General features: G+C 47.3%; 1 protein-coding gene across 1 annotated transcript in view; it reads right to left on the reverse strand.

The window, feature by feature from the left end:
• Positions 1–217: 217 nt before the first annotated feature.
• Positions 218–15,098, reverse strand: part of SEC61B (SEC61 translocon subunit beta) — a 43,158-nt gene continuing 28,277 nt past the window's right edge. The window contains exon 4 of the mRNA XM_085627366.1: positions 218–581. Coding sequence (XP_085483492.1) covers positions 494–581 — 88 coding nt within the window. The 3' untranslated portion in view covers positions 218–493. The remainder of the gene's footprint in view (positions 582–15,098) is intronic.

Here is a 15,098-nt window from a genome sequence, read left to right on the forward strand (position 1 = left end):
ACTACCACTCTTGCAGTCACTGCTGGCTGAGTCTGAATTATTGCAGTGCAGCTTTTGTTGGGATTCATTTTAAAATGCACACATCACATTGAAGTGCTGCAGGCAGACAGCTAGATAGATAGAAACAAGCTGGAAGAGATTCAACCACACAGCTCACCGAAGGACCAAAACTACCTCAGTATCATGCGGCTGGTAACACCAAATCAGAAAGAATATATACAAGAAAGGGAGACATTTTATTATCTTTTGCACTGGATTAGTAACATTGCACAACAACATTTCTTACATGTTCAAAGGCCAAACTGACAAATTAAAAAATTCATTAGCAGTTGGTAAAAATGTCAAGATTCGTAGATTAAAACTTTTGAGTCATTAGAAGTTTTATTTCATGCCAGGTGGGACAGCATTCTTTTCCAAAAAGCTCTTATCTAGTTTGTATGTTTGGTCCAAGATGAAGATGTTCAAGTCGCCAGAAAATGGAGTCCCTAGTTCTCTAAGACCTTGTGTACTTGCCCCAGATGTGCAGCATAAAGACAGAGGCGATGAAAAGCAGACTCATGACCAGCACTGGAACAGGCCCGCTAGAAGGACAGGAAAATGACAGAACATGTCAGACATTTCTTAATTGCATAAATGGCCAGTTGGCAGGCACACAGCACTTTGTAGCATGCATCAGGAATTAATATTAAAATAACAATCAGGACATTAAAAAAAGGACCACTTGTCTTCACGTGGTACCAGCTAACTATTAGTCATAAACTTATAACAGCTCAACACTTTCTTCCCAACAGTAATCTGGTTTTGCTTACAGCTCTGAATGTCCCTGATCCACTTCATTCAGTCTGCCCCTTTCAAAACATAGGGACTGATTTAGATCTGGGGAGGTGGGGGGGGGGGGGGGGGGGGGGGGGGGGGAGTACTCCATCACAGTGGGGACCGATCTCCTGTCTGCCGAAATATAAGTCCCATAAGAGATAATGGGCTTTATATTTCGTACGGGATATCAGTTATCGGTGTGTCGGAGTTACCCGTCCGCCGAGATCAAAATTAGGCACAGAATTTTAACTTTCTATATATTACAAATATCTGTAAAACAGAATACATAATTTATATTTAGACCATATGGTATCACATTGTAGGTCACGTTCCATGACAATAGAACAGACACTGCCATAGACTGCTCACAACATCCGCCATCATCTTCCGATGGCAGTATTACAAACAAATCATCAGGGGGGATGAACAGCAGCAATCAGTTTATTTTCTTAGATGGGAAAAATAGCTTTAGCAATGTATACCCCAACTCAATATTCACACAAACATTTCAGTTTAAGGAAACACAAATGGACTACTTTTGCTATGGTGACCTTACTTCAAGGAGTGAGAGGACTAGCACATATTTAAACTCCATGTAAATCCTACATGTATTTTTGAAAGGCAGGTTTGTATGTGAGTTTAGGATCTCTGTAGAACCATCAGCTACTGTGGCAAACAGTGGTACACGAAAGTGATGAAAACTAGTGCACAGCTTGCAGATATGTGGGCAGGATACTTATCCAAGGGAAGGCTTATTAGAGTAACAGTTAAAAGTAGCTGCAGGACTTTTCAGCATTACCTCCTCGTCTGACCTCCCAGTCACAATTATTAACTACAAGGAAATGCCTCTTTTTGTATGGTCGCCCCCAAAGTTTTGGACAAATGCTACTGGTTTCGACTCAGAGTTCACGGAGGCCTGCTAAACAGACCTCAGTTAAAGTGGCCTGACCCATAAAGGTGTATGTTTGATCGCCCTACACCCAATTGGCATATTTTAACTTACTATGTTGCTATGATATCGTACTAGGGGTACCCACGGCCTGTAAGATGGGAGTGTCTCCTCAGGGACTGCAGCACTAGTTGTGCCTCCCTCCCTGAGAGGGCAATAGTAAAACGCGGCTCCCAATCTGCCGCTGCAGACTGGAAGGGCAGTTTAATACGGTTATCTCAACTTTGCCATTTTAAGTAATGGCAAGGACTAAACTCCCTTTTTAATGTGTGCAAATCACTCCAACAGCAGTATTGAGACACAAGGTAAGGGGCATCATTTTAAAAAGTATAACATGTTCTAGCAACAAATACACAAAATTGTCGTTTTTGCTGCAAGAGAGATTGGTAGTCCCATCTGGGAGTAGGAGTTACATGCGGATAGCTCTGCTGTTCTAACTCCCAAATAGGACAACTAAAGTTGTTACTTCAACACATTACATTAAGCCCAACTTGATGCCCAAGTTGGAACTAATGTAACTTGTTGCTACATACAACGTTTAGAAATTTGCTGATCTGTAGCCAAAGTTTTCCAGTGGCCATCTACTGAGGCCTGGGGACATGTGTGAGCAGCACCCGGAAAAATGGAGTCCTGCTGTTGGAGGGGGAAGGTAGTCGCGTGGGGTGTTAGCCCAAAAGGCGAGCTTCAAAGGGGAAGCCACCCTTGAAAGGGATATGGGAACTACACTCTAGAGGGATTGCTCTTCAGTTCAGGTAGCCAGGTTGGTGCCGGGGACAGAGAGGGTGGGGTAGGGGCACTGACCAAAACGGTTTTCCTGTGGGCGTGTAGCTCATAGGTAGTCACACCTCTAGGGAGGGCTACCGGGCTCTTCAGCATGAGAGAGGTCTTCTGCCATCTTGAGTGTGGGCAGAATGTAGGTTTTTGGGATAGCTCGATGCAACACTTCATAGAAAGTTGACACATGACATAAGTAAACCTATTAGTCCACCAACTAGTGATTGTGGCCTCCACGGAGGACATTTTCTGGGCTTAAAAGAGGCATTCAGAACCAAGATCTCACTTGTATGGAGAAGAGGACCGAAGGAGGACTGCCCTGCTGACCCTGGAACCGGCAAAGAAGAGGATGCATTTAAGTTGGACTCCACCTGTTGCTCCTTGGGCTAGCAAAGGATTGTGCCTGCTGTGTCCTGCTCATGGGGAAGTCATCCTCCAAGCCCAGACAGAAGCAGAGACTCCAAGAGTCAGTTGGCTGACTTCCTGTTAATAGCACAAGGCCACAAAAGCTGAAGAAGTCTGCTGGGGCAAGCTGGTAGCCCAGATTATCAGATCGCAGCTACTCGCCGCGGTGCAGCCCAAGCGACCAGGACATATTGATCAAAAGTTGCACCAAGTCTGCCGGACCCAGGGGAGTCGCCTGAGTGCAGTTTGGTCACCCAGAAGGAGAGTTACTGTAGGAAACAGATGTGCTGGGTGACTGGACTTCTGCTGACCCTGAGGGGACTTTGAGGAATGTTGACCCTGTGGCCAGAATCACCTCACCAGGACCGTAGACTTCGGAGTAGCCCCAAGAAGACCCCCGTCGACTGCAAAGCATCATGTATCCCTTGCATCAGGACCACTCTATAGAAGTCAAGGGGAAGGAGTCGCCACACTGGAAGTGGACTGAAGACCGCTGCTATTGAGGCGGCAAGTGTTTGGTTAGACCTTGCTGGTACCCAGGACTATCTCCCTGCCAGGGTTGGTCGTCCATAGTAACTCCAAGTAAATGCGTACCAACCTGTAAAAGTTTTTCTTTAAAAAGTTGTCAAATTTGTTGGATTTTCCAAGGCTTGCTCGTGGTTACGGGAAAAGTTGCAATTTATTGTTTCTTGTAAAATCTGCATCTCCTGAACCCTCCAGTGGATCTTTTTAGTTCCCAGAAATCCATCCATTTATAAACATATACTCTATTTTTATAAAGTGGTGCCTGATTTCTTGAATGACCAGCTTCTATCTTCTTCAATTGTTTTGGTGCTATTTAAATGCTTTAGACTGGTTCCTTTATGCAAGCCTGGCTACTTAGAGCCACAGCTACCCAGTGTTGAGCTAAGGTTTAACAAACAAAAACTGACTGGTCCTAAAGGGGTTGGTAGTGTATTATACGGTGAGGTCACACAACACCACTATATAATACACCTCATTTCCTCACAATTACTTTTTTTTTTTTTTTTTTTGAAAACCTTTATTGACAGTTCAGGAAGAACAAGTATGGGCCTACAACCCCCCGGGGCCGGCCGCTAAGCAATCAGAGCAGTAACAACAAGTATAAACACAGGCAGCACTTCGGGGAGCAAAATCGTACTGCTAATACTGTGAACAGCGTAAGTAGGGCACCAGGAGAAAGAGGTTTTCATTTTATGATGAAACGAGGCAGAAGGATCAGGTGACAAGCAATTTTAAAAAAAACAACGATCACGGATATGCGGAGTAATGAACGTTAGCGATTTACAGCAATCTATTCGGTCAATGGCGCAAACACAAGAACATCAGGATGGGGAAACACATAGTATACAGTTGCGCCCGCAGTCACCCGCCAGAACTCCCCAAAAACACCCCGGAAGTTGTGAACACATGGAACGGCAACGAGGCATAGCAAAAGGAGGTGTATCACGCTGATCCCAGAAAAGAAAACAAAAAGAATCAGAGAAGAAAAAGGAGGCCATGGAAAAAAAGATGAAAGAATACAGAATCCCCTCCCCCAACCCCCCACCCTGCACCTCTGCAGATGAGTACGGCCCCCCCCCCAGCAGTGTGCCTGTCGCCCTGGAACCAGACCCGAAATGTAGGAGAATAGGGAAAAAGAAGTAGGAAAGGACCCCCACCGGACGGGGGGGTAGAGAAAGTATTTATAAACTGGAGGAGGGCCTTCATAACAGACCCCCGGCTTCTCCCTCCCGCACGGTAAGGTTCCCCTGAAGTGAACAAGGAGCAGTACAAAAACAATCTTTTCTAACCTCGATGGGGAGCATTATGCACCTATTGTGCCAGTAGCCATGTCAGGAGAGCACACCACCCCATGCCCGCCCGTCCACTAGGCGACCACCCCCGAGGGGCTAGCCTCATCCCTGACCACTCTTTGGAATTCTGCCCATGCCGACCCCTCGACCCAGCACCATACCCAATGTTCCTAGGCAGAGGAATGTCCAATAACAACAGAGAAGCGGCGCACACAGGTGGGGTGGAAGTCTCTGAGCATCAACACAGTCCGCCGCTTGAGGAAACAGGCTTCCCCGGGCTGCCTTAGGATCTGCTCTGCACGCAAGGTTCAGGAAGGCAGAAGCAGCCAAAGCAGACATTAGGTGCTGGAGTTGTCTCTGGGTCGCAGGAGGGCATGCACGGGATGAGGCCACCAAATCCCACTCAGGTCCGACGACTCCGGGAAAGATCAGGCCCTCAGAAGGTCGAACACACTGTAGCATACTGGCCGGGGCGTCCAGTCGTACACTAAACTCAGGGGTGGCCGCCACAGCGTCCTCCTGCGCGCAGTGTGGGTAGACTCTGTGTTCGTGCGGACAGGCGGGCCGCCACTGCCCCAACTCCGACGCCACACCATCAAGCTTACTCCCCAAGATCACGAAACCATGAACCAAGGAGGAGTGAAGAGCACCAATAGCCTCGAGGAGGTCGCCGTACCCTAGCTCAGCTCTTTGTGATCTCGCCGCCACACTCTCAAAAATCGTACGCTCACAGGCCCGCTGCGGCCCAGCGGACAGGATGGTAGGCTTCATCGACCCAAGATGGCCGCCAAGTATGCCCGACCCTCACCGGGGCCGGGACCCCGGGACAAGCGTCGCGATGTCCAAGTCGCGGGTGACCGGGTTCCGGGGGCAGGCAAAAAACTATCTGTGGTCACGGGCAACAGTCGTCCCCACCACGGACCAGCTCCCGTAGAAATCCGGGGGCGGCCCGCAATGATCGGGGCAGGATACGGACGGCGGCCGGGCAGCTCACCATCAAGGCAGGGGCAGCCACCGGAGGATCCAAGATTTGCGCCCCCGGTTATGCACTCGGTCAGCTACACTGGGCAGTAGAAATGACCACGCCGAGGTGCAGGCCGAGTTTGGCACCGCTCCGGTGGGCCGACTCCACCCAGTCACCACCAGCCGCTGTTGTCGCACTGCCACCCGGCCACGGCGTCCACTCGATGTCCCGGCTCCAGGGTCGCACAGGCCGCAAGGTTCAGATGCAGTTTTCTCCGGCGATAGCACTGCTAGAAACCTCGGAGTCACACAGTCGGGAGCCCCTCTCCTTCAGAAACAAGACCACGTAGCACAGGTTGAGGATCTCAGGCAGGATATTCGTGCGGGATGCGGAGGTTCACGGAGCCGGGAGTCTACGCTGCCGTCCCGGTCGCCATCTTGGCTCCTCCCCCCTCACAATTACTTTTGACCATATGCTCCTCCCACCAGAAAAATCATCAAGCCGTTTATAACTCACCTGTTTACCATCCTTCCCCGGACGTCACACCACTGTTTCTGTCACCTGTTATAAAGTACTCACCCACCTCACTTTGTTTTTGCCTTTCTGCTCCAGGGGCCACAAGGCAGAAGGTAAATGTATTTTGTTTTTGTTTAAATTATTTTCTTGATGATGGTTCGCACTAGTGGCCACTTAGCCCAATAGAACAAGGGTGTTTACAGGATTGTTGAAGGAAGTTGTTCACTAGATGGCAGTATAAGCAATTATTTGCACAGCATTTCTTTTTAAAGACAGCAAGAATAAAAAAAACACAAGCATTTGCAATGCAATAGGTCTCGCATTTGCGAGAGTTTGAGCTATTGGCATCGTAAATGACTGCCTTTTATGTATGCGTTTTGAAAATCTGCAAGCGGTACACCGTATTTTGTGGGTCTTCTACAGTTGTATGGAAAGCTTCTGCAGGGGCGCTACCAGGCACCCACCTGTCTGTAATGTACAAGTCAAGAGGTCTAGCACACATGATCTGTTTCTGTCATTATTGGGGGAGATGTGGTTGTTTTTGCAGTTCCTGGGCTGTCCAGCAGCAGGCAGAGGTACTATGGTAGTAGTGTTAGGTGTATACTGCACTTGGGGTTTACTACACAGCACACAACCACATGTAGGCCTGATAAGCCCATTGCTGATCCGCACCAGGGCTTGTGCCACTACTCCCCGGTCTCATCTTGTAGGGGACTGTGGGATGTGGGTAACAGGTTCAACAATAACATCATCAAATAAAATGATCCCACATCAAATCAAACAAGCTTTATTCGATTTTAGGATAAAATCATAAAAGAACATAATACAAAAAATTTTTTTTAAGATAAAACAGGGTCAGCAACATAAGCTTATTCGATCATACATTCAAGATAAAATATCATTAAAAAGAGATTCAGATCATAAAAATTCGGGAACAGATTAAGAGCATGAGGATTGCATAGATTTTCTAAATTTAATTACTAATTTTAAGAAACTTGAAACTGCATGAATAAGGGAATTATCTTCTAATCGCAGTAATTTCATGTATGCTAATTTACAGGTACGAATCCCCCATGCCCTAAGAACGGGTAACAGAAGAGCTCTACGCGGGACTTTGTAAAATACACAAAAAATGACACAATGTATATCCGATTGTCTGGAGATATCATCACATGGGCACAAAGGGATTTCAGTGGACCAGTCATTGCAGAGGGGGAAAGTGACTAAGTGAAAAAACATGCCTAATCTGAGGCGAGTCAACAATGTGCGTGCATATGGGCTTAATTCTGAGCTAAGATAATATTGGAGACCCTCGCACTGAGTAATTTCCTGAAACCGGAGTACAGTAGGTTTCATTTTCTCCTTGTCCCATCTTTCCATTACCAGGTGATCAAGAGCCAACTTTTTCAAGGCGGCTCTCGATAGCCCATCCAAACTGGGCGGGTTATCAAAGAATTCTGGATGTCCTATCCTTACACAAAGATTTTTCACGTAGGAGAGCCACCTAATATTGGCCGTTCCATTCATTGTGAGACAATCGGTGATTACTTCCCTATTTAAGGTTGTCTCCTCTGTCACCCAGACCTTATGCCACAGTAAAAGAGGGGAGATATTAACAATGTCGCTAATGTAGGGAAGGCCTACTTCTATATGGGTCATGTAAGTTGATGAAAATTTAGAGACTCCTAGTAAGTGGCAGATAAACTGATTCTCACAGCTTTGTAGCGTCTGCACATTTTCTATCCCCCAGAGCCCTGCCCCATAGGTGGCTGAGGAGACAACTTTGGCCTTATAGATTTGTATTAGTTCCATAGCTGGCTTCCCCCCAATTTTTGCAGAAAAATTGTTCAGGGCTCCCGCAGAACGTAAAAAGGCTAATTTCCTTGTTGCTATTGCCGGCTTCCAGCTCCCCCTCCTATCAAAAGTCACACCTAAATAACAGAATTTCTCAGTGGTTTCAATTTTTTGGGCGTCCAGATAAATAGAACAAGGTGCACTTCTAAGGCCCCTACCGCAGACCATGTTGTAAGATTTAGAAGTGTTCACCTTTAATTCCCTATCCCTCATAAAGTAGGTAAATTGAACCACCGCCCGCTGTAGACCTATCCTAGTACGCGACATAATTGCCGCGTCGTCAGCATAGAGTAATAGGGGCACTGAGGTACCCTTTATGGCGGGGTAGTCATATTGAAAATTACTTAGGTGTTCTCCAATAGAGTTAATATAAATGGTGAACAACAGGGGAGCCAATATGCACCCCTGTCTGACCCCCCCGTGAGATAGGGAATTTATCTGAGCATTCCCCCAGACGTCCGAATCTGACCCTTGCCCCTGCGTCCCTATAAAGTTCGCGAATAAACGTGATAATTTGGGCATCAAGGCCCAGTAAAGAGAGTGTGTTCCAGAGGAATTCATGATTCACACAATCGAACGCTGAGCTTAGGTCAATGAAGGAAATATATAACTTTACGCTCTTCGCTTGAGTGTACATTGCAATGATTAAGGCCAGGTTCAAGCACTGTTCAACCGTTCCCTTGCCCGTCCTAAAGCCATATTGTAAGTTAGAGATGGCCTGATTTTCAGTCTCCCAGCTCTGGATCCGGTTTAGGATAATCCTACCGGCCACCTTCATCAGTGCATCCAGAAGAGAGATTGGCCTATAACAATTTGGGTCGTTTCTGTCCCCCTTCTTGAATATTGGCACGACAGTAGCGTCAGGCCAAGATGCCACAAATCCCTGTTGGTTAGACTTGTTTAAAACATTGGTAAGTAAGGGTGCCCATCGATCCATCTCTGCCTTATAGACGTCGATTGGGACACCGTCGGGACCCGGAGCCTTACCGGATGGACTGTCCTTAATAGCTTTAATGACCTCTTGGAGGCTGAAAGTAATATTCAGCGGAAAAGCATTTCGCTCGCCTGATCCGCCGAGGTCCGTCAAACTGAGAGTTAGCGGAGGAGGACAGTGCCCTACAGTCGAACTGTTATATAACTGCTTAAAATGGTTCACCCAGGTGTCCCCTGGGATAGCCACATCTACAATATCTTCCGCTCTGCTTTGCAGGTATGGGGCATTTACCACTTTCCAAAATAATGCACTATCGCGTTGTTGCGAGGCCTCACGTAAGGCCGCCCACGCCTCCCGCTTAAGGGTGGCTTTTCTCGTTTTAATGGTTAATTTGTAAGCTCCTCTAGCTTGACGGATTAGGTCTTGGTTTTTTGGTTTGGTCTGTAGGGCCTTTTTGAGAGAAGTCAAAGCTTTGGTGCATTTATTATCAAACCAACCCTGTGGGCGCTTAGCTGTTTGCCTATGTTCTCTAAATAAAAGATCTTTTGCTGTCCGTTGGATATTAGAAAAGGCAGCCACGACTTTATCAGGCTCCATGTCAGCTGTTAAACATACATGAATATCCTCAAGAGACGTCGAAACCAAGCTCTTTAGGAAGCCAGCTGGCTCAACTTTATCCCATTTGATGACATACCCATTTATAGCACCCAGATTAACCTTGGGGGCATAATTAGGGTTTTTCTTAAGTTGACTACATTCTCCCATTGTTTTTACAGAGAATGATATGGGGCAATGATCTCCGAAGAGAGCCTTTCCAGTCTCCCAGAGGGTTATGCAACCAGGATGGGCCGGGGACATTAAGGTAAAATCTATGGTGGAGTTACACCCTCGTCCATTGAAAGTTGGTTGAAACGGGACGATCGGGCTGCACAGTTCGTTTACAAAGGACAAATTCAAATAGAACATCATGTTATTTAAGGAGTTGCCTAATTTTGAGTGGGTGAAATGGGTAGGGCAGTCTTCCCCATATTCTGCTAGGCCGCACAAACCCGTTGCAGAAAGGGGGCAGACAGTGCAATTAAAGTCACCTACCCAGATTAGCACCTTCTCGCCTACAAGATTGTCTATTAAAGATATTATGCTATTTAGAAGGTTGTGAAGAACGTGCTCTGTATGGATAGATGGTACGTTATTATAAAAATTAATTAGGATTACATTGACAGAGCGGGGCCCTTTAAAGACCAAGACCTGCTAAAACTCTGCGTTAAGACACTTGTTGACCCGGAGTTCCGCCGTTGTAGCCACATAAGTACAAAGGCCTCCTTTATTCCTGCCCTGCTTACTAATAAGTGCGGGCGAATGAAAGGTTTGGAATCCTATAATGTGGATTTCCTCGGTCGTCCAGGTTTCCTGCAAACAGGCTATGGTATGTTTATTAATAACATCCAGCCATGCTTGCTGGTGGACCTTTTTGCTCAAACCTGCCACATTCCACGTAATCAGGCTGTAGGATGAAGAACTCGGCCTAACTTCCGTGATTGCTACACTGGAGCTTATACTAAAGCTGATATCACTGGGTAAATGTCGTGTCGTTAATAGCTGAGGAGTCACGGTGGAGGAAGAAAGCCTACATTCCCTGTTGGTTGTGCTAGCACCGTCAAGCGCCTGTGTCCTTATTACCCCAGTCCCCTCTATTTCGCCAAATATAACTGGGTTATTTAAATCCGGTGTATTAACATTGTCCGTAGTAGACTTTGAGTTAATGGGGTCAATCAATGTTAGTGGTCAATCGACCATTTCTAGGCCACTGAATCGGATATGTGTGGGAATACCGGACCAAGGAACCCAGCGAGTGCGCTCATGGTTTACCGCCCTCAACGTATGTGTCCCACCCCAGCTGTCCCAGTCTCTACCCAGGTGTCGATGCCCCACCGTTTTCCAGGAATTGTCATATTGGGGATGACAGGGACCCATTGTCTGCCTGTGGCTGTCATAGTCAAAATAGCGGGGACCTATCGATTGCCAAGATGACTCTTGGATGTTTGAGAACCTCGGTGGGTAAAAGAAGGAAAGCCGTTTAATGCTTATTCCTCCACTTTCACATGATTTTTCCCATGCGCAGATATGGTCGACTGCTCTAGGATCATCAAAGGTTACCACGATGCAGTCGCCTGGCAGTGATTTCCGGCCTTGGCCCACCCAGGTAGTTCTACGTACCATAAGGATCCTGTAGGACCTTGTCGGTGGGACAGGGCAATTAGTGTTGAGCCAGAATTGCACTTTGTTCTTTAGGGACCATGTGGGTTCTGAATTATAATCCAAGAGTTCAGGGACACCTGTCATTACTGCCACAAGGGGGTAGGCTTCCAGAGGCAAGTCAACAGGAAGTCTTGGCTGTTGATCTACCCTCATACCACCTGTATCAGAAACTGAGGGTGCCGTTTTTGAAGCCATCAACGGCCGGGCCGAATTTGTTGAGGCTTGAGCATTTTGTATCATTGTTTTTTGGGGCGGGGTATTTGCCGCTGTTGAGGTGGCGGTATTTTTAGGTGCGGGTTTTGCTGAACTATTAGTTTTTGAGTTAGTGGATGGAATTAATTTTTGTAATGGGGCAGTAGGAGTAGATATACGGTTTTGTGGGGGTGCTGATTTGGCTGGGTTCTGAATCTGGTTTTTTGCTCGTGTAATTTGTGTCCCTGATACCTGCTTAGTCTTATACAGATTTAAAAGATTGGTCAATTTATTTTCTATTTTCGTTAACCTAAGTTCTATTGGAGTGAGTAGTAATTTCAATAGATCCGCTATACTGTTTGATGTCATCTGTAAGTTATCAGACCGGAGTGGGTCTCCATCGCTAGGGACATCAGTCAATGAGGCCACAAAGATGGGGTCGGAACTATCGTGTGCTGGGCGATGTACTATCGCAGAGTGAACTACTTGTACCTTTCTCGGGTGTAAGTTCTCAGTTGAACTAGGCCTAGAAACTGATTTATTAAAAACTGGTGTATTGGGAACTAGAGAGGGCTGGATTAGGTCTATCTTCCTTTTCCTCACAGCACCCTCCCTCCTCCCTCTATCTCTTCTTGTTTCATCTGGTGTAGCTTGCGAGGATAGCTGTGGGAATTGCGGGAGGAGGTCAGGGGATTTTTCCAGATCTGTGCTGGTCTGCAAGTGTGATAGCGAAGATGCGGATAAATCCACCATGTTTGGTAAGCTGCGCCTACCTTCATTAAGTGACCTAGGTTCAGGAGCAGTAACTAACTCAGGGGATCTTACACTCGCTAGAGCACCCAAAGAAGATCTCTTGGCGCGTGCAAGGTCTAAAGACACCCTACCCTCCATAAGGCTGATACTCTGGTCAATAAAAGAGTTTGCATTAATGATAAAATCGTCCATTGGTCCTAGGAGGTTACCCACCCCTCCCGCGGCCTTTTTTTTTCTGCCTCTTGTTTGCACCATTGTATCAATGGGATAAATGGCTTGCCGATGAATATATAAAGGGCAGGTGTACGAACCCCAGGGAGGTCCGGCGAGACAGGACAAATAAAGGGGGGGTGGCCCGGTCCCGGCCTCCACCGCCCTCGAACGGCCTCAAACGGCCCGCCCTTTGCCCGGGCTTAGCCCCGGGCGCTCCCCCGCGCGCTCCCGCGCAGCGGGGAGGGATGGCAGAGATATAGTTAGTGTGACGTGCAGGGGGCGGGGCTGAGAGGGAGAGCGGGCCAGGTGTTTTCAATCGGCCAGGCAGGGACTCCTGGGACACGAAGTCCCTGCTGAAACGCTCGCAGCCCTACCCAGTACCCCAGAGCACCACAAGCCTCACGGACACAGCGCAGTTCTCCCCAAGGTAATGCTGGTGAAGCGGGACCCGCGAAGCGGGTCCGGCGAACAGTTGGTATTAAAGGCAGGTCACCAGTGGTCAGAGAGCAAAGAACAGCAGCAGGGCTTCCTCTTCAGCAAAGCGTCCCCACACACATTCAGTAGTTCACCTGCCCCATTGCAAGCAGGTTTGCGGACTTAGCTGCACAGACCTTCAGGAGACACAGCAAGAGTTAAACCGAGGACACCCTTTGTGTGCCCCTGATGGGCTGAAAAGTCAACACAAGTAAAGGTCAGATGGTTCATGTAGCACCGAATATCAGTATTCAGCCCGCTTCTAAACATTTCAAATGGGAGCACAAAAGGGAACTTAAGCAAATGTGGATGTGATAATGAACGCCTAGTCTAACTTTTTGGGGAATAACGTGTATTTATGTTGGTAATGCACCACCCCTCTCGTGTCCAGGCAACACTAATCTTTTCGTCTAATTATATTTTGAAAGGTTTAACCGGACAAAGTTTAACAAAGGGAATTGGTAACAAACTGGTAACTGCAGGTGCAATAAACTTCACACCGCTTACACTGCTGCCCCTACACAGGAGTTTGTGTAGGGGTTACCGCTTACACTGCTGTCCCTACACAGGAGTTTGTGTAGGGGTTACCGCTTACACTGCTGCCCCTACACAGGAGTTTGTGTAGGGGTTACCGCTTACACTGCGGTCCCTACACAGGAGTTTGTGTAGGGGTTACCGCTTACACTGCTGCCCCTACACAGGGGTTTGTGTAGGGGTTACCGCTTACACTGCGGTCCCTACACAGGGGTTTGTGTAGGGGTTACCGCTTACACTGCGGTCCCTACACAGGAGTTTGTGTAGGGGTTACCGCTTACACTGCTGCCCCTACACAGGAGTTTGTGTAGGGGTTACCGCTTACACTGCGGTCCCTACACAGGAGTTTGTGTAGGGGTTACCGCTTACACTGCTGCCCCTACACAGGAGTTTGTGTAGGGGTTACCGCTTACACTGCGGTCCCTGCACAGGAGTTTGTGTAGGGGTTACCGCTTACACTGCTGCCCCTACACAGGAGTTTGTGTAGGGGTTGCAATTTAATAAGTCAGATGTAATAAGCCCCTTACTGAACATTACATCACATACATGCATTTAGAGCGCGTCAAGCTATTTGCCCCACTACCACAATTCTGGTGACTGCATTATCGGGATAATGAACTGTGATTTTACTGCAAAGATGTAAATTGGGACTGACGTGTAGAAAAGGTGTTTCGTTGTGTTTTTCTGCCATTGGAGGTGCGGGACCGGCATGACAGAATTAATTTATTTCGTGGCGCAGTAACACTGCTTTCTGAACCAAAATCTATTTTCTCATATTTAACACAAATTTATACCACAAAGAAGCGGAGCGCCTTACTGTGCAAATGTGTGCCAAGCACGTAAGGAAGACGATTGTCTAGACGGTAGTTTAAGAGCAGCTGGTCTGCAGTCCACTCTGAAGACAGTTCGCTTTGTGGTCATTTATCGCTGCGGCCCTTTGGTCCCATCCCCGTTCGAAGTTAATATGCAACACTGCAGCGCCCTCAAGTGGCAAGAAGGGGCAGGTGCAGCAGTCGCAACGATTAAACATGGGATGGCTGAAAGAAAGGACGCAGTAACGAAAGGACGCAGTAACGATAGAACTTTCGCGTCACAGGAAAGACGATTAGAAGGATTTTTAAACAAATAATGAAATTATATAGGATTCTCAATAGATCCTTTAAGGGAAACCCAAGATTCGAAGCTTGGTGATCTGTGATCGGTTCCGTTAGCTTTCATTCTGTCTGGAGGTAATAATATGAATATAATTAGAGTAATGGTAAAAACAGAAACAATAACTCTGTTAAATCACTTCGAGACAAGATTATAATAATAATAATAATAATAATAGTTATCATTAGCAATCCCCACCAATTGCTTTTAAAAACCCAGTGGCAGCTCGGTATCACAATTGAGGCAAAGTGTGGCACGAGGAGCTGTCAAAGTGTGGCACGAGGAGCTGTCAAAGTGTGGCACGAGGAGCTGTCAAAGTGTGGCACGAGGAGCTGTCAAAGTGTGGCACGAGGAGCTGTCAAAGTGTGGCACGAGGAGCTGTCAAAGTGTGGCACGAGGAGCTGTCAAAGTGTGGCACGAGGAGCTGTCAAAGTGTGGCACGAGGAGCTGTCCCTGTGTAGGGCCCTACCTGTCTCTATGGTGTGAGGCACC

Source organism: Triturus cristatus, chromosome 9 (assembly GCF_964204655.1).
Source record: "Triturus cristatus chromosome 9, aTriCri1.1, whole genome shotgun sequence".
NCBI classification, from domain to species: Eukaryota; Metazoa; Chordata; class Amphibia; order Caudata; family Salamandridae; genus Triturus; species Triturus cristatus.